This window comes from Dermacentor andersoni, chromosome 7 (assembly GCF_023375885.2).
Source record: "Dermacentor andersoni chromosome 7, qqDerAnde1_hic_scaffold, whole genome shotgun sequence".
NCBI lineage: Eukaryota > Metazoa > Arthropoda > Arachnida > Ixodida > Ixodidae > Dermacentor > Dermacentor andersoni.
Window position 1 is genome coordinate 3,067,238 of NC_092820.1, and position 20,994 is coordinate 3,088,231.

Sequence of the window (20,994 nt, forward strand, 5' to 3'; positions counted from 1 at the left end):
AACCAGGAAAACCGGGAATTCTCAGGGATTTTGAGTAGTCTGGAAAAACTCTGGGAAAACTCGGGAAATTTGTGCCTCTATCAAGGAAAATGAGCTGTAGTGTTATTGCAAGGGTCGAAAATCACGGTAATGCTGGCTCAAGTAACAGACAGGAATCGTAATGAATCGTCTTTGACGCCCTGTCGTTGGCTGGAGGAGTTGCCAGTGTACAGTTAACGACTGACTTTTCAGATTCCCGATAATTTGGACGGCTTCGCGGCATCGCCACACGCCCCATAGAGTCAATGTATCAGAACGTCCGAAATTTCGGACGCAAGAACTCTTCGCCGTCCGATTTTCCGGTCATTTTGCCAAGACCGCAGGTCCAAAACAGCATTATTCAAAGCCACCACTACTGCCATCTTGATTACCTCACCGCCTCAAACCGGCGCTCTCGCACGGAGATCCACTGGCACCCGTAGCTACCACTGCTAGGCCTAGCCGCTTCGACCTTCGCTATGAAGCTTCTTGCCATCTGCTGCCGTGTTTTTTATTGAAAGAATTCGCTGCTGGTCAGCAATGGCATGGACTGAGGCATTGCAGTACTCTCGATTGGATTAGAAGCTTGGAAAGCACGGTGCGTTGCATAATGCCGGTTCCCGAAAGTCAGCTTTGCCTCCGTACAGAAATGTTACTTGGTGAAGCATGGGAAGGGGAGATTGCCACTGGACACAGTCGTCGTCGTCGTCGTCGTCGTCGTCGTCGTCGTCGTCGTCGTCGTCATCATCATCATCATCATCAGCCTGGTTTCGCCCACTGCCGAGCAAAGGCCTCTCCCATACTTCTCCAACCACCCCAGTCATGTACTAATTGTGGCCATGTTGTCCCTGCAAACTTCTTAATCTCATCCGCCCACCTAACTTTCTGCCGCCCTCTGCTACGCTTCCCTTCCCTTGGAATCCATTCCGTAACTCTTAATGACCATTGGTTATCTTCCCTCCTCATTACATGTCCTGCCCATGCCCATTTATTTTTCTTGATTTCAACTAAGATATCATTAACTCGCGTTTGTTCCCTCACCCAATCTGCTCTTTTCTTATCCCTTAACGTTACACCTTATCATTCTTCTTTCCATAGCTCGTTGCGTCGTCCTCAATTTAAGTAGAACCCTTTTCGTAAGCCTCCAGGTTTCTGCCCCATACGTGAGTACTGGTAAGACACAGCTGTTATACACTTTTCTCTTGAGGGATAATGGCAACCTTCTGTTCATGATCTGAGAATGCCTGCCAAACGCACCCTAGCCCATTCTTATTCTTCTGATTATTTCAGACTCGTGATCCGGATCCGCGGTCACTACCTGTCCTAAGTAGATGTATTCCCTTACCACTTCCAGTGCTTCACTACCTATTGTAAACTGCTGTTCCCTTCCGAGACTGTTAAACATTACTTTAGTTTTCTGCAGATTAATTTTTAGACCCACCCTTCGGCTTTGCCTCTCCAGGTCAGTGAGCATGCATTGCAGTTGGTCCCCTGAGTTACTAAGCAAGGCAATATCATCAGTGAATCGCAAGTTACTAAGGTATTCTCCATTAACTTTTATCCCCAATTCTTGCCAATCCAGGGAAGAATTGGGGATAAAATTAGGGGAAGAATTAAGGAATACATACTGGTCACAGTATGTATTCCTTAATTATACAAGCGTGCACCCGGCATTTCCTGTCACAGTACGAGCACCGATATGCCTAATACGTGTACTGATAGGCCTTCAGAGCGTTTTCGAATGTGCCTGTGGCGGATTGAGCCCTTAAGGGCAGTAAATGACATACATTTATTTTTTTCCAACTGGCCAATTTTCCGAACGTTTTCGCGGCCCCTAAGGAGTTCGAAAACTTGGACGTGGACTGACCAAGAAGATGCTTCAAATGGTCCGTGGTGCGAAGGAGTGGCGGAAGGAGGACAAGAAGAGGAAGGACCTATGCATTGAGGAATGAACGGGAAAAGAAGCGTGCTGTTGCCGTTTTGAAGGAGCTTGAGCTAAAAAAACAAAGTGTTGGCTGATGCCGACATGCAAGATCCAAACCAAAATAAACTCTTTAAAGCAGTGAAACACAACACTGAGGCGTCGTGTGTGGGCTGAGAATATGTCAGGACAGCTAAGGTTGAATAAAGAGCTGTTGAGAGAAAATCTCAATTGTGACAATGTTCGGGCGTGGTACCACTGAGCTTGCTATCAGTTGATAGAAATAGTTGATATTCGAAAATATTTGCTTTTTTGTGCATCTCCTTTTTATGCGTATTTGAGAATGCCCGACTTCATGTGCAATTTTTTTCGGAGACATATTATTTGCTGTGCATTTTACTAACCCCTCCCTTCTATTCTATTTTTGAATAACATAAACACTACTCCTTAGTATACAGATTGGATGAAGTCGTTTTTTTTTTTTTAAGTTTTTATTATATGCTTACTAGAGAGTGACGGCATCGGGCCATTTGGTTTCAGCTCGTCTTGACAAAACAGATAACATATACATAAAGCATCACTAAGGGAATTTTGCAAAGGCACTCAGGGAAAACCTGGAAAACTCGGGGAATTTGGAAATGTCAAATTGGTAGACGCCGAGCTGTATTGAACTTAAGATCTTAAAATGGAAAATGTTGGCCAGGTCGATCATTTCGATTACCAACTGCAACAAAATTTCACTTTGGCTAAATGTGTTATAAATGACTAGTATGTCGCGAATGGGATAACAGCAGCTGAGAAAGCCCATGGATGCCATTGCTGGCTTGGCTCTAATCCAAGCTGATGGTGCACGTGCCCACCCGTTGCGGCCTGCGATGAGTGTGGCCGCGAGGTGAACGAGCCGCAGCAACTGGCTCATCCAGAGCCGAACCCAGGTGTGCAGCTCGCACTGCATGAAGCGGGGCTGCAGTTCAGTTCTGTATCGATGCTCTACCACAATCTCTTGCCCAAGCACGAAGAATGCATGGTGCTAGCCAGGGCCAAGTGCAGAATTGGCCAGAGGTCAGATTGCACCTGTGGCACTTGCCCTTTGGCGAGACGGTGGGCACTGCAACTTGCTGCAGTGTAGCACTCTATACCATGTTGTCCGTGTGGAGTGCCATCAACGTTTAGAACAAAGGTGGGGCTGCCTCTCGCCAGGCAGGGGCGTCAGACAGGTTCGCTTACAGCCTCCGTCCCAGCTTGCGTTCGTGGTCGGTGGCCATTGTACCTGACGTGTCGCAGTTGTTTCCAGTCGTGTCCAACCGCACGTCAGCGTCCGTGAAGATGCGTCGAATAGTTGCACCGAGGTGTTCAAGGAGGATCCAGCAATGCAGTTTGCGTGTTTGGTGCCTAAGGTCATTTCCAGCAGTGCTTCCGGCATCTGCACAGATCCCTTCTAACTGTGCATTTGCAACAAAGCTGCATTGAAGTGCTGTATTCTTCACATGTCTGCATTGGGATTGACTTGTAGAACTGGTCAAAAGGTATTCCTGTGTTTCGTAGCTTTGCCTTAATTACAAGCACTTCAACTTTCTGCTGCGTCTTTCTTCGACTCCTCCCATAATGCCGAAAGTGGTGCCCTGCAGGCAGCGACTGCAATGTGTCGTGTTGCATTACTTCTGGTAGTCGGCGTCTTGATTTGTGCGCAAACCTCACTTTTACAGTGAAGGTGTTTATGCTAGAGTTCTCAGGATTTTTTGTGTCCATCGACAAATCTACCGTATTTACACAATTGTAAGTCGACCTATTTTTTTTTTATAGGAAAATCTGAATTGAACATGGCACCGCGAAAAAGGCAAGACCAACGAGATTTCAGGGGAGCTGCAACATAGTTACAATTTTGTTTATGCTATGGCCCTACCCGTAGCTTTCCGCTATCCCACACATTTGTTCGCTTTTCGGAAGGGTTTTTCAACATGTTTGAGTGTTTTACAGCGCACACATAACTCATAGGGGGGGGGTGTTGATAGTTCATAGAAGTGGCGCTGTTCCATTTGCGGCGGCACCCTCAGAACCGACGTTGCCTCAGAATAGTGGCGCTTGCGGGGAGTAACGATAGTTCATGGAAGGGCAGACATCGCTCACGTTTCTCTTTCCCTGTTGCTCTTAGCATGCTCTTATTATTACAAAGACTGCGCCGAATAAAACAACACACGAAGAAGGGGGACACGAGACAGCACGTTGGTGCACTAACAACTGAGTGTTTTATTTCTTGACAGTAATATATAGCTGCTGTCAAAGATCAAGTCTGGTGTCCCCCTTCTTCGTGTGTTGTTTTATTCGGCGCCGTCTTTGTAATCATGCTTAACCAACTAGCCCACCAACACATGCGCATGCTCTTAGTTTGACGCATTCGACTTGACTGCCGGCTACGTGCTACTTTCGTGCTTCCTCAGTCGTCACGAGTGCTCCGAGTCCGCTAAACATTTGGCACTTGCTCCCAGCAGCGTTCAAGAGGGCTGCCATCCTTTACGCTGAAGAAACAAATAACTGCGCAGTGGGCCGCAAGTTTGATGTTTCTTACTAGTGGCGACTGCAGCGAAGCAAAATTTTCCCCTGTGACGGCAAGTGCAGAGGTTTCCGTGGGCCGAAGTTAGGACGCTTTCCAGCGCACATCGCTGAAATGTGTGATCAGTCCCTGCCAGTGTCGTGCGACATGGTCACGAGACAAGCCTATCTTTGCCTTTTAAGGACCTGCTCCGCCCTGAGTACGAGTGGCTGGCGGCATAAGACCCCGAACTTATGCCTACCGGACATGTCAATAGAGCCTCCCTGATGGCTGTGTGTGGTTGGGTGCTTCCGGCGAGGACTTATGTATGCAAATGTGGAATTTCGCGGGATGACAGCGTGCTGTGGGACTATAGCAGCCATCACTGGCAGCACTGGTGAGGTCGATGGCACAAGACGGGTAGTCCAGTGACCATGCCAGCTTCTAATAAATTTTCGTTGTGGAATGCGCCCGCAGGTTTTTATTTATTTATTTAAAATACCTTACAAGCCCATTTAAAGGCATTGGGTAAGGGGGGACACAAAGTAAGTGTTTCAACAGGAGTAAACAATATAAATATCAGTACAGGCAGTCGCAAGATAAGTAAAGCAAAGTTAAAAAAAAATGTTTGTCTAGCCTAAGCTTTAGACAGCATAAACACAGTAATGTACTCATGCACACAAAAAATACAAAAATACAAATGTGAGAAACAGGGAAGGAAAGCAGGTCAAATAACATACTTATACAATGTTTCTACAGGAAGCTTTGCAATTCTTCGCAAAAGGCGTCGCAATTTGTTCAGCACGCAATGCTATCAGGAAGGCTATTTCATACGGTTATCGCACGTGGCAGTGCTGATGCGTTAAATGACAGTGTATTGCCGAATATGCCCTTGAAACTATGGCTATTGTTAAGGCAACGTGACGTGTGCGCTTGTACTTCAAGTGGCAACACATGAGGTCGATTACCATGGACGTATCTGTGGAAAAGGCAAAGAAGACTTATCGTGCGACGAGTTTCAAGTGGCTGGAGTGAAATATCTGCTTATACTTAGTTACGCTTCGAGTTCTGTCGCAGTTGCTTGTGATGAAGCGCGATGCTCTGTTTTGAATTGATTCTAGCATATCAACTAAATAATTTTGATGTGGTGACCGTACTGATGACGTAAATTCTAACTGTGGGCGAACAAAAGTCTGATATGCTAATTTACGAACTGTAGCAGGGGATTTACGCAAGTTCCGTCGAAGATAACCCAGAGTTTTTGAAGCTCTTGCGTAGATAGCTGTTATGTGTGTACTCCAGGAAAGATGAGTTGCAAGTTCAATGCCAAGGTACTTGTAGGACGATGTCGGAGGTACGGCGGTGTTATTTAGGACGTAAGAAAAGCGAGAGTTTGAATGTTTTCGCGAGAAGGACATAACTTTACATTTGTCTGAGTTCAGGGTCATCTGCCATGTACTGCACCAGGAACTGACAAGGTTAAGGTCGTTCTGTAATACTAAATGGTCATCAGATGTTTTTATCGTACGGTATAAAATGCAATTGTCTGCGAAAAGCCTTATGTGCGATGATGTGTTTTGTGGAAGGTCATTAATGAAAATTAAGAAATGAAGAGGACGAAGGACACTGCCTTGCGGTACGCCAGAAGTAACGTCAGAAATAAGCGATGAGTGGTTATTAACAACAGTGAACTGTTGCCGCAAGGAGAGAAAGTTTCGAAGCCAAGATGAAGTTAATGAATCCAGTCGAAGCGCGGATATTTTTGAGATGAGGCGACAGTGAGTGACACGCTCAAATGCGTTGGAAAAATCTAAGAACACAGTCAGTCTATTGTTTGTTATTCATGCTGGAATGTACCGTATTTACTCGCATAATGATCGCACTTTTTTGTCAGAAAAATTGACGCAAATTCAGGGGTGCGATCATTACGCGGGTTAAATTTCCCGAAAAAAAAAAAAATTTTTTTTTCGTCCCGCTTTTGCTGCGGGATGCGGGTGCGGGACACCAAAACAAAAATGGTGGCCGGCGGAGCAAGCTGAACGCGCCGAACGCGATTTTTTTTTTCTTCTCGTGAGTACATTACGTGCATTGAAACAGTTTCTTCCGTATCAGTGATGCATAATATTGTTAATATCGGCAAGTTTGCGGCAATAACGTAGCCATGTCCACTTTGAGGGGACAGAAACAGATGGGCGCGCTTAGCGGCCAGTGACAGAAACGCATGGCCGGCGTGTTGCGGAAACTGCGGCATCTGTCTTCACTACTATCCTAACACGGCACGTTTCCACTAAGGCTGGGCGAATATCTTAGCTGTGTTACAAGTGTCGACATATGAATAGGGTACAATTTTAATGTATCAGTGTAAACGTGGCTACTATCATTGCCGCGCGCGATTTGTTGCGTGCTCACGAGTGCAGGTGAAAAGAATCGAAAGGCGCCTTTTTTGTTTTTGTTGACCACAACCATTATAAAGCCTACCCATAATAAAGGAAAGTTTGGTTGTACCGCTTTTTGTCATGGAAGTGCGGAAAGTGATGAAAGTAATGAAATGAGGCATCCACTTAAGAATGTTTGGTGCGTGCAGACGAGTCGTTAGCGTAGCTTTCGACAGATGGTAAGCGCGATCATTATTAGCTAGACTTGGCACACGACATATCGCTGCGGCAAGTTCGGGGTGCGATCATTACACGGGAAATTAAAAAAATCACATTTTGACGACAAAATTCAGGGGTGCGATCATTACGCGAGTGCGATCATTATGCGAGTAAATACGGTAATTCCAGCGAATGTAATGTAATGAACTTACAACCGTGTAAATACAAGGCAACAAAAAATGTGTGCAACAACTCGACTGCCGAATTTGATGCAAAATCGCATCATTCTGCGCAAAAGCTTATACGCCTCATGACTTGGATGTGCATTTTCAGCGGATTAGTTATCAATATTGAAGATGGGGCATCTTCAAGATCAGTGAACTCTCTGGTACGTAATATTTTTTGGGTTGCTTACAGGGGTATGAGCCATTTCTTAAAGGGCCCCTCACCAGGCCACATAGCAAATATTGGTTTTATGCTGGAAGTTGCTGTGTGTCCTTAGGGAGTGTTCTACCGCAAGTATTTTTCAAATTGGTTCATTAATAGCCAAGATAGAAATGTTTTAGTGCCGCGAACCAATGATTTTAGGAGGCAAGCGTCGCCACCAACATGACACTCTCTCTGCTTGCCCCCGTCCAGGCTCTGCAAGTGAGATTCCTTCCACACCAGAGCTGGTGCATGCCTCACAGCCGCCACCTCGCCCCCTTTTTTTTCCTCGCCCTCTTTTTTTTTTTTTTTTACAGTGCACTTTCGCTGATGGCATCGCGCACGAGCCGTTGCATTTGCATCGTTTCACATGGCACACGATTTTGCGCACTGTGCACGGCAACACACGACTGGCGGTATGGGTGAGTGCCGCACGAATACTGAGGCAGACACAAGCAGATCACAGAGCCTGATCCCAAGCATGGTAGAAAATGGCATAGTTTCGACGTCTGCACGCGCTACTGCACTACGTGGGAACAAGCAGACAAAATGCGAGTACATCTCTCTCACTGCAGTGCAGAGTAAAACAAGAACGTGCAGACATTTGGTTTTTAGGTTTCATTATTTCTCTAAACCTTAATTCATCTATTGAAGCAGCAGAAAAAACAAATAACAGATGTTGCCTTGAACAATTCTCAGTCACGTGCCACTATAAGCGACGCCATTTGCGTAGGCGCACTTGTGCAATAAATGTGCTGGGAGCATTGCACCCGCGAGAAGGGCAAACACGGTTTGGTTTGAAAGTTGAGCTCTTTTTGCTGCGCACGGAAATGTGAGACTTGGCAGACACTATCGGCAGTGCGCATTGTGTGCACTGTGCTTGTCAGCTCCTATTTGCCAGACCTGGTGAAGAACCCCAGGGGGGGGCCTGCGCCCTCCCCGACCATGCCAGCACTCCTCACACATTCCTGAAGCGCCGCCAAGTCAATGTTAAGACGGCAGCTATTCAGTGGTCAACATATTGTTGCCTTTTTCACTCCTTTTGGATGTTGGTAGTTATTGGAATCTTTTGAAATGGGAAGGCTGGTTTTCTCATAGATTCAGTGCCCGTGCCATTAACTCGAGATGTCTCAAGCTGATCACCATCTATTGCAACGGTCACGTGCATCGCTGTTGCTTCGTTAAATCGACCTTCTTTGTTTAGACTCATCCAGGGAGCAGGAAAGGGATTCGGTTTTTAGTCAGCTGGTCAGTATGCTCGTGGAACGAGTTGCAGCCGGAGGAAACGCCAATTACATTTAACGTTTCCTTTTGCCTCATTATTTCCACGAGTAATGGCTCACCGCTTTGCTGGCAGATCCCCTGAACTATATACCTGCGATGTGGGTTAGATAAGGTGGAAAATAACATAATGCGAAACAGCGTCCATCATCAAACCCTGCAATAACCTTCAAACCCATAAGCAACGTGACGGTCACCCGTTACCTTATCTGTTTTTTCCCTAATTGTACAGCACCTTTCGTGCAAAACTGTCAACGGGAAGCAAGAGTCTCAAGGAGTTGAGAAATTAAGCGATCTACAAAAGAAGAGAGCCAAGGCAACAGCCAAACAGGAAGGAAAAGCAAAAATTAACAAATTTTACCGTTGTTTATGAAAATATTTATAGATCAACATCCTTCTATTTGAAAACGAAGTAGAGAAAACGCCGCCAGAAATGGAGAACAATTCCATATGTTTTGAATGATGCTTCTACAGCTACCAGTCGAACCGCCTGACAAAGCCACTTCTCTGCTGTGCTTATGTGGGTGTTTTACTAACCTTTTGCAGTGTGCGCAGAACCTCTAGAACAGCGGCGTCCTGCGCTCTGCGCGGTTGTACGGGACTGGTGGCCACTCATCGTTGCGCAACTTCCCGAATAAAAATAAGAGTTGCTTTTGGCACTTGGTAGAGCAGTAAACGAGGGATCCAAAAGAACTGTGATTGTTCCATAAATATATGTTTATCTATAATTCTTTCAGAGCTAATATAAAAAACGTTACTATAGTCGGATACAACTTAAGTCTGCAGTGAAGCCCCGCCCACGCCCTCACAACCACCAGTCATTGTTCCTCTGCGAGGCTGCACATAATTCGTACTTCAAACTTTTCCTGTTACCCAAATAAGGCACAGACAACAAAAATAACATTATTAGTGCGTTCTTATACGGTTTTCCTTGCCTATTATAGCGGAATGGTGAAAGCCTTATTCTTTATTGAACTGAAATAAAATGCTTGCTTCACTGCAACTATTTATTGTCAAGTTTCACTTCAGTCGGTAGTGAAGTTTCATGAGTAAATTCATAGTAAAATATTTAGCGCGCACAATTGACAAGGACACAGTGAAGGGGGACACATGAGCGCTCGTGTGTTCCCCTTCACTGTGTCCTTGTCAATTGTGCGCGCTAAATATTTTACTATGAATTCGTACCAACTCGCCCAACTATCAGTTCTGCCGCATTTCATGAGTGAAAAGGGCTCAGATGTGAAATGAACTGTACCGCAGACTTTTGGAGAAATGCTCAGACTCCATACACTTTGTCCATGTTTGTTACGCACCTCACTGCTTCTGCCGATGAAAATACTCTTCGAGAACAGCAGACTCTCCAGAGCTATCAAGTTCGATGCCATTCTGAAAAGGCCACATGACAATTTTTTTGCTTCTGTGATTGGTTGGCGGAGTTACACAACCCTGCGAGGTCCTTGTTCCTTGGTTGCTAACTGCCGTGTCTTCTTCTTTTTTTTTTTAACTTGTATTCCACTATAGAAATGTTTATTTTACACTTTCGCTTCTTCACTTGTTCTTGGCAGTGTTCTTCCTGTGCTGCTTTCCTGCACGAGTCCATTTGATGTAGTGCCTTGTTTGCCAAGTAAATGAAAGATGTATCTAGGCGTACCTGTGAGATACACATTATTTCATTTCACTTTTGTGGGTTTATGCATCTTTATGGCGAATGGTGGGTGTTATTAATATTTCTACTAGCAAAGGTACCCCCCCCCCTCCTCATTTGCATAGAAATGTTACCTTGGGCTGCCCCCCCATGAAAAAGAATCCTGGGTACTTGCCTGAAGAACCCTTTAGCCATTCATCGTACGGACCAATTCCTCCATGGGTAGACATAGGAATGCTTATGCATTTGATATAGTAGGTGATAGAAGAATGCGTGTGTGTGTACCTGTCGTCACCATGACCACTGATCAGGACAATAAATGTGTTCGTACCTTTGTTAAAAATTCTGTGTCACCTCTGTGTCGTGTGCTAAACAGGTACCTTATTCTGAAACAATCCCTTTCGGCTATACTATCACATTGGCGATTGATGCACGCCGATTGGCTGTTTTAGAAAATTTGGATGAGCCAATTGGCCATACATCATCAATTTTACTCAACCAGCCAATTGGTGCGCGCCTGATGGCGATACTATCGCTGAGGCGATAGTATTGCCGCAATGGATCATTTCAGAATACGTCCCCAGCTTCAGTGGTCATCCACCTTCGCAGAGTGGAATGGCTCATGATTTTTTTCTTTTGAATGGCGTGTTGAGCCCTTCGAGTTTTAATTCTGATTCTCGCATCTGGCCCTCTTAAGTGGCTTACTTCAGTTGTCATGATTGTGTTGCACTTAGTGTTGCACTGACAGAAGAGCTAATGGACGACCATAAAGGAACAAATTGTGGATATACGTGGTGCAAACTACCAAGTCGTTTAGTATATATACGAGGTGATGGGGGTGGGGGGGGGGTGATGGGGTGAGATATGAAAATATATGACAAGGTGACGACATGTGAGGATGCGGCGGGCCGGAACAGCAGCGTTCACTTGCCCCCGTCTGCCCTGGCCAACTCGACCTCAGCTTCGATGAGCATGGTAGGCAGTGGGCTTATGCACTTCTGTTTTTCTTTTGCTATTGCAAATGCTTCCCATATTTCTCGCTCTGTTTCCGTTTTTTGCTGTGCCAATGGCTTTGGCTGTTAGTGCAACAACAAGTGAGTAGTTTGAGCTGCTGTTGGCTTTTCAACATCTCTTTCAACATCTCTAGAGTCTTCCTTTCCAAGAGGCGCACGCAAAGAGGTCAAGGTGTAGAAACTGTCAAGCTACTTGTTGCAATGCCTATTTACTATGACATCAAGGACCAGCCAATTGGCACTAGGTTTTTCACACTTCCCCGTATACACTATGAATTGGATGGCATAGCCGGTTTTTCGTCTGCAAGAACTTGTAACTTATAGCCCCATTTTACTACTTTGTCTCATAACGTATTGCCAAATTCCAGACTGCACTTTGGATTTAACCATTCTTTCATCCTCTGAAATTTCACAATATGGCTGGAAAAATGTCGCTGAGCAATCATTGATGTATTGAACAGGCCGGGACACATCCAGTTTTTGCACAGCAGTGCCGTTGTTTGCAGGTTGTCTGCAGTGCCATGCTGCAGGTTTCTGGGTCAGAAACCTGTGGCATGGCCAGGAGTCAGGTGAAACATTGCGTCGGCGTGATGTTTGATGGGAGAATTCCAGAAAACAATTGCTGTGCTCCTATAGAAATGCTGCCGCTGCAGTTTCGGTACACGTACAGCAGGAGGGCGACGAACTTCATCATTTCCACAGCGGTCGCTTGCTTCTACGAGCCATCTTTCTAACTGTATACTCATTTGTCAAGAATATGCATCCATACATAAACGTTGGGTGTCAACACAGATAGCACTAACAACCTCCTCCGTAAAAAGGGGTGAAAAAAAAAAAAAAAAATCGGAACTCTCGCCAGCCGCTTCACAGCGTCATCCCGTGTCAATGCCCGGATCTCTCCGAGGGCTAGACTTCACCCTTCCTTATGCTGGTAGCAACACGTCTCGCCCAAGTGAAGTGGACACGCTATAAATAAAGAAAATGTTATTTTGGACACTAACAGGACAATTGAACGAATTCTAGAAATCAATCAAAACAAGAGGTCAAAACGGAACTTGCCGGAGGATAACAGCTGATGTTCTGGTCTTTTGAAGTTTCCTCATCTGATATAAACTCCAGTGATGTGGCATCAATGTCAGAGTCATCACTGCTAGAAGAGTCTGAAAGATGGCTTCTAGCAACGTCGGATCGAAGGAAAACTGCTTTCATTTGAGCATACATGGTTTTGGATGTCAACGCCATTGGGCCGCCCAAGTGCACTTCACCCTACCTTTAAAAATTTCCTTCCATGTGGTAAAAATACTAACCTTACAGAAACGGCAATGCTAGTTTGTGTACAATCACCGAGATGGTGCTACAAGTCCAGGAGCACAGTGTTTTACAGCAAAAGCTGTATATGACTAACCTTCCGTAGTTTTTTCCATGTCCGGCAACAGGAAAAATTATCATATAGGCCGCTCCTGTTGATAGTGCAGAAAGGGTCCAAGCTCAATGGCACATACCCTTGTGGGCTCTGGAACCACCATCTGTGTACGGAACTAGGAAGACTTAAGGACTTTGCCACAAAGTATGAAAGGTAGATGGCATGGGCTAACGCTCCATTCAGTAATAAGAACGAGAGACGTGATTAATTGGGACTGTGCGCTACAGGTACTGTCCCGTACGTTTCTAGACGTTCGCGGTGATGGGGCCGACTTCAAGGTATGTATGGGACGTGGCGTTCATCCAGGGTGTGCCTAACACGGTCCACTACTGGATGGAGAGGAAAAAAGAAGTTTTCGCCATGACCCGGCAACTGGGCAAACCCACGGTGTTCCTTGTGGTGTCCGAGGTGCACTGGGATCAGCTGATGGAGCTCCTCGAATGTCCAAGAATGCAGGGCAAAGACGAGGTGCGTAGATCAGTGGAGGACATTCATTACCTCGACAGAACGGAACTGTGGAACCCGTGGCGTGCGCCATCTACGCCAACAAACCGTTTGATGTGATACTGAACATTCTCAAAGACAACAAGGTGTCTCCATTCAAGGCATACAACATTGTGGACTTCTTCAAGCGGCTGGAATTTCAGCAGAGAGGAAACGCGCACATCCATATTCTACTGTGGCTGAACAATGCGCTGAACGAGGAATTGAGCATGAACATGACCAAGACGATCAGCATGGCCGAGTTTCTCATTTCGCTAGAGACGTCGGTTCTGCAACAGGAGCAGACACAGATCCACCAGCACACGCACGCGTGCTTCAAGAAGAACAAGAAGTGCCAGTTCGGTGCACCGTTCATCACCAGCAGGAGAACGACGGTGACCGTTACGTTTCTGCCCATAGAGAACCCCAATGAAATGTACAAGCAGAATGCACTCAAGACCATCGAGAAATGCACGCGGCATTGGAACACACCGAGTACGAGGACATGCAGGAGTTTCTGGACCAATTCCAAGTAAAATCAGAGCAGGAATACATCGACATCCTGCAGCCGGGACTGGCGAGACTGTGCATCCTCATGGAACGCACAACCATTCCACTTTGCTTTTCATTTGAGAGCTTCGACTGTCGGCAGCTTTCGCTGCCATTCCATGTTCACAGAGTGGAATGGTTTTCATTTTTTATTTAAATAGGCACTCACAAACATTGTTCGCCGTTAGTCAATGCCTAGTGGTACGGCAAAGAAAGAGTTATACTGTGTTTTCTGTAAGGTCCAACATTTCCTTGCAGTTGGCTTTAGCCTCTTGATGCCTGATTTATTTTAATCTTGATGGTTTATTTGGCTTCCACACCTGTCATCAATAACTACACTGAAAACTTCATGGTGCTACTCTATTTCTCAAAATTGCTACGTTGCTGATTTGCGACATTGGGGTCAGGCTTCAACAATTTTGAAAATTTGTGCTAGTGGGCTCATACTTAAAAGACTGCCTCGTCTCTGCCTTCTGAAAAGCTTTCTTGACAACAAAACTTGTAATTATGGTCTCGTTGGATTAAGTGCTGATGGAAATTTAAGAAGGAGATGATGTCTTTTTTGAAGTAGAAATAAACATTGCACTTGAAGCATATGGAAATGGTCTGTTGTTTACAGTTGGGTTGTTAGCACCTCTGCCGTGTGTCTTTTACTAGTGGCCAGTACCAGGTGCCCTCGCGCTAACGCCCGCAGCTGAAACTAGTAGTCTTCGCCACTAGGAATGTTTTCACGGATGATGCTTTGGAGCAGTCTTCTTTTCCTCTTATGCTCCTTCATATCCTTAAATACTCATTATTTCCTAATGTCTTCGCCCACTCCATATTTTCTTTTGTAAGAGGGTTGGAGTGACTGCACTTTTTGTCTTGTTGTCACTAGTCCTGTGGAATCGGAGACGATGTGCCACGAAGTCAGTATACGTAGCTATTGTCGTCGTCGAGACTCCTGTCATTAGTATTGCCTTCTGGTGGAGTTCGTGTCCTCTGCCAAGAAAATGGGCAGTCTTGTGTATCCATTATATGAAACGAGCACATCACCTTGTAAATTGGTTAAAACCCTTCCCCAAGCTATGCACCCATGCTAACAAATAAACAAATTGCGTGAGCGGGATACTCAGCCACGCACGCAGTGCTGCATTGCAGCAGAATCCATAACACTGATGATTCAGTACACCTTTAGCGTCACCACAGCAGGTGTCGCTATGGTGTGCCTGCTCACCTAATTTCATCAGGCAGTGCGGTGCCGCCGAACCGCGCGAATGCCCGGCGTGCGTAATTCCAGGCATAAAGAAAGTCCAGGCATTGCACAGCTAGAACCACAATCTGGAGGGTTTACTCAGGTAATAGATGTTGAGGTGCACGAGAAGAACCAATTTTATTTTAGTAGTAGTCTCCTCTCCTATATCAGTAGACAACAACAACCAAACATAAAATTGCACATTTTCCTTTTTTCCCTTCCCTTGCATTCCTAGTTAAGCCCCACCAACCAATCGGTCGGGGCTGCTTTCAGGCTGTGAACGAGGCAATGGTTTCATCGATGTGCAGGTGTCTCACTACAAGCAGGTGCTATCTCAGACCGAGGACATCTTGCAGAACCTTCAGCGGTCGGTTGAGGAGGAGGAGAAGCGGTGGCACGAGAAGGAGGAAGGTCATCACAAGGAGCGACTACTCTGGCAACAGCAGCTCACTCAGGTGGGGAGAGGTCTCAGCATCGCACTTTTTTGTAATTCCGGCAGGCCTGTTATCGGAGATCATCCAAACTTTCCGTAAGGTGTGCCTGCAAATTACACATGTAAGCTATAATTTGCAGAAACCATTTTGAAGATTTGTAATGGAAGCGAATAGCCAGACACTTCCAAAAAGCTATTCCATTAAAGGAATAGTCTGCTCGGCGACATGAATTTGTTGCAGTGAGGATATTTACGCAGCGTTTGTTGTTTCGTGTAATCACACAGAGAACACAGCCACTAACCAGCACATCCCTAGCAGTAGCATAGGTAGGCATAACATGCATGTGAGAGCTGCGACAGTTGGCAGTCATTGCCAAACGTACCCTGCAACATCGGTGTGTGTGCCCTTTGCTTTGGCACCTTTCTTCCAGCCTCTGACTGCCAGCCACCAAACCACGAAAATGGGTGAAAGAGCCAAAGAAAGCTATTTGTACTAAAAATGTCACTCTTCAATCTGTCGATACCTTTAGAAGTAATCTCTGAAAGGACAGAAGACGAGTACCTGGTTTGTACAAGTTTCTGAAGCTTAGAACGACAGAAAGCTGAGCTAGTTGGTATGGATTTATTATGCAAAAAACGTGAGATGTGCAGACAGGACACATGAGAAGTGGACAACACTTTTTTGCACAATGAAAGTTTCTGAAGTGTGTTAAATTTGCAAAGCAAAGTCGCTCAAAAAAGTAGGCTTGTGGGAATACTCATTATTTTTGAATATTTGATAGAATATCATGTTTCTCAATATTTGCTCCAGCTCGAATTTCACTATTTGAAGATTTCAAAATATTCGAAATGAACAAATATACTTATTTTTCAGAAACCTGGAGGCTTACAAAAAGGGTTCTACTCAAATTGAGGACGACGCAACGAGCTATGGAAAGAAGAATGATGGGTGTAACGTTAAGGGATAAGAAAAGAGCAGATTGGGTGAGGGAACAAACGCGAGTTAATGACATCTTAGTTGAAATCAAGAAAAAGAAATGGGCATGGGCAGGACATGTAATGAGGAGGGAAGATAACCGATGGTCATTAAGGGTTACAGACTGGATTCCAAGAGAAGGGAAGCGTAGCAGGGGGCGGCAGAAAGTTAGGTGGGCAGATGAGATTAAGAAGTTTGCAGGGACGACATGGCCACAATTAGTACATGACTGGGGTGGTTGGAGAAGTATGGGAGAGGCCTTTGCCCTGCAGTGGGCATAACCAGGCTGATGATGATGATTACTTATTTTTGCTCCTATAAGCTGCACCCCCAATTAGAAAAACCCGAGAGAAAAATGTCCGTGTGTCTAAACTGCAGAAATAACAACGTACAATGCCCAAATCTTCCTAGAAACAGTCTCCATTCGTGAATTCACAAATCGCCTACATCGTATCTTTGGCCAGCAGCTCTGTTGCTCATTTCTTCAGCGATACTGAGGGTGCATCACTTTGCCCTGAAGGTGGTTTCACAGCAATGCGGCCTGCGGATCAGTGAAACCACACCTCGAGGCGAAATTTGCAATACCATGAAGCCACGCCTCAAGTAAAGATGCGCATGTAACTTGCATCCCAATTTTACTGTTAAATTGTGTAACTTTTTGGCACATATCAATAAAACCTTATAAACAATCAAGTTTCGGTTTTGGTGAGCAAGTTGCATTGCATACTTCACAGCCAAAAACAAGGCTTTCTGCACCCGCTGTATTATTCAAATGTATTATTTACGACGACCGCACGGTTTCCCAAGAGCCATACAACCTCTGCGAATAGATTTGCGTTGATGCACCACTAAGCTGCAACTTTGGTGGCTGACACCTGGCAAAAGAGCGCTGATTAGGCCTAAGAGCCAAGACGGGCGCTGTGGCAGAAGGCAAACTGTTGCAAGAAGTTTTTCACTCATTGGGGGGTGATCTGGCTCCAGATCATGTGCACAGGCTAGACTGAGGACCATTTCGTTTTGAAATTATTCGACTATAAATACTATTTGCTTTGACTTTGCTTCTTATATTCGCACAAGCCTATCATGAAGATGATGTTATTAGAAAACAGTCTGTTACAAGCTTTATGCTAGTTGTGTGCCTTGTCTAAAAGCAGTAAATCATTGTTCATGAAATGCATTTATATCCCACAAAAGTTGTGTGGGATACACATGCGGAGAGTCTCCTAGCATTGCTTAACAAGAATGTAACGAGCTATTGGTAACTTAGGTAAATAGAAATCAAGATTCAGTAAAACCTCGTTAGTACGTTGTTGGCTGGGAACATGGATCAGGCATACACTAAGTGATGTTCTAATTAACTGACAATGGCAGATGAGCGGCTATAGACTTACCGGGCAAAAAATATTTGTTTTCTCACTCAAACACACATGCTGACCAAGTTACATTTGCGAGCCAGCAAAAAAAATCTGATTTTCACTTGCTGCCATGGCATCCTTACAGAGAGGATGGCATCCTCGAACTCGCCAAGGCCGCGATCCGTTTTCTCCATCAGACACCACTGTGAATGCTCTCATGGCGGTCATTGCACTAGCTGCATCGGAGACAGAAGGCCCAGCATCCGCATCGTCGTCATGACGACCTAGAAGCGCTAGAAGCTATAGGAGCAGGAAACACTTTCGGCTACCATGTTATTACGTCACTATTGTGGGTGGTTGCAGTCCGGGAAACAACCGTGTGCTCCAATTTCGCTGTCTATGGTCTGGGTGCATGACATTTAACCAATTCCATGTTTGTATGATTCCATATTTGACGTGTGTTAAGCTGCTGTGGCCTAAAAGGGGAACCTGCACCTGAAATTTTTTTTTTAATTCTTCGTAGATTTTGATGAAACTTGCCGAGTTTATGCATTTCAAGGTGCTAGTTTTAAATATACATCCAGTTCTTTTGCAACATAAATAACTTTCCAGAAATTGAAGAAATTCAGCTTCATTGCATAATTTGCTTGGAGGTGAGCTTTCTGCAAACCATACATGGCATAATAAATATCGACATATGAAAATGATGTGGAACTAACAAAAAGTGCAAATAAGCAAGTATGGTGTTCTAACCCAATTTTATGTCAAATAAGAACATTGCAAGCTTCAGTGAGAGAAATTCAACTAACTGCTAAAAAAGAACATATTTAAACGAATTTCTAATAAATGCAACAACTTTATTTCGTTTATTTGAACTCTACACAGCCTTGCCTTTCTGGAAAAAAAAATTGAAGTGATAGCACAAGTAGAAGCAGTCATATCATGAGAAGCCAACAAACACTGACACCAAGGATAACATAGGGGAAATTACTTGTGTTTAATAAATGAAATAAAGAAACGATAAATTAATGGAAATTAAAGTGGATGAAAAAACAACTTGCCGCAGGTGGGAACCGAACCCACAACCTTCGCATTTCGCGTGCGATGCTCTACCAATTGAGCTACCGCGGCGTCGTCTCTCCATCCACTTTCTTGGGTATGTAGAGCCCTGGGAGTGTTAGCCAGCGCCATCACTCACATACCTTGGCAGCCGACGTGGAACGTCCTTGTTGCCGCAGGCGTCACGAGAACGTCATCTTTTTGGGTGAAGGCAACTGGTAAATAAACCCGCACATGCTACCTGAAAGCATCGATGTTGCCGGATTCGAGACCCTCGTTATGTTTATTCGAGCGTTCAATCTGTGGATGACCAATCTAGCTTAACTGACTATCTAATAGCAATACACGACGGGTCTATCCAGTGGCATATTACCCTAAACATCTCGAAATGCGCGCACATGGTTATTACACGTAAAAAAAATCCGCTAATTTGCACCTACACGATAAATAATATGGACATTAAACAGGTAGAGGAATTCACATATCTTGGAATTACAATTGATTCCAAGATGAGCTCATGTTCGGTATGTTTCCGCGGCAGCAACGAAAAAGTTATGGTTATTAAAGCACCGTTTAAAAAACTGCACTAGGGATACCAAATTAACCGCATATAAGACAGTTATTAGGCCAATACTCGAGTATGCCGATATAGTCTGGGACCCTCACACAAAGGCTGGTATAGACATTATTGAAAGAGTACAAAAAAGAGCTCTTAGATTTATCTACAATGCTTATGATTGGCGCATTTCAGTCACCTCTATAAGGTTGCGATCTGGGCTCCATACACTAGAAACTCGTCGCAAAATGCACCGTCTACAAGCAATGTATAACATAGTGAACAACCACACTAAAATGAGATTTGACAACTACATGCAATTTAATAAATCGCGACTGACCAGAAGTAAGCACAATCAAACAATATTATTGCCGCGTGCTAGAACAAACGCATATCTTTATTCCTTCCTGCCCAAGACAATTCGCGAATGGAACGCTCTTCCGCAAAGCGTGGTCAACTCAGCCACTCCAGATTCCTTCTTATCTGCAGTACAGACGTGCTTGTAATCTCATGCATTCATTGTATCTTTTGCTTGTTACATGTTCTGATGTCTCTTTTATTACGCCTTTCCTATTGGAAGCAATGTGACGGCATCATCGTATTTCTTTTGTGTATTTGCCTGTTTACCTTGCCTATTAGGCTGTTTTTTTTACTTATTTTTTACTTATTTTTTTATCCCCTTGATGAAAAAGTTTGAAATCACGTGATGTTTGTACCACTCCTGCCTGGGCTTCCAAATGGAAGCCGGCAGTATTCTGAAGTAAATAAATAAAAAATAATAAACGAGAAGAGAGGGGGTTAACCGAGGGTCCCGATTTTTATTAGTCATATCATGAGAAGCCAACAAACACTGACACGAAGGACAACATAGGGGAAATTACTTGTTTAATAAATGAAATAAACAAACGATAAATTAATGGAAAGTATTCTTGCTCAATTCCTTCTCGAAGTATTACGGGGGGACGCTGTTATTCAAATAATGTTCATGATATTTTCCATCAATATTCTGGAAACTTCCCATTCTTGTTACGACTTTTGTGCTGATTTCAAATATGTGATTATTTTTCCAATAGGCCATTTAGTTCTGAAGATAAATGAAATTCATTGTTCATGATTTGCAGAAACAATAGGGGGGGAAAATGTGCTATGAAATTCATATTGGCACATGCCTGGGTACTAGAAAACATAAGGAACACAATGGTAGGAATACTATTTTGATACATCAAATATTAGTAATATTATAGCAAGTCAATCTTTACTGTTCGAATTATGGTTAGCCTACTGTCTGATATAAAGCAGAATTGCAAATTTTTAAAGCATAAATTCCAAAATCTGGCCCTACCATTATGTACTTTGCACACTCAGCTACAAGCCACAATAAAAATTATGGCTCTACCTGCTTTGAAGGCAGAGATATCGCCGCGGCGAATCAGCAACAAGTCAAAAGTCTGTGTTTTGAGAAAACGAGAAAAAAGGAATACATTCACTTTTAATCAGA

At 44.4% G+C, this 20,994-nt stretch overlaps 1 protein-coding gene across 14 annotated transcripts in view; it reads left to right on the forward strand.

The window, feature by feature from the left end:
* Positions 1 to 20,994, forward strand: part of LOC126535675 (uncharacterized) — a 364,982-nt gene that overhangs the window by 188,280 nt on the left and 155,708 nt on the right. For all 14 annotated transcript variants that reach the window (XR_011895591.1, XR_011895592.1, XR_011895593.1 and 11 more), the window contains exon 15: positions 15,426 to 15,572. Coding sequence is in view for 11 of the 14 variants with exons in the window: in XM_050182488.3 (XP_050038445.1) it covers positions 15,426 to 15,572 (147 nt within the window). In the remaining 3 variants the exon portion in view is untranslated. The remainder of the gene's footprint in view (positions 1 to 15,425; positions 15,573 to 20,994) is intronic.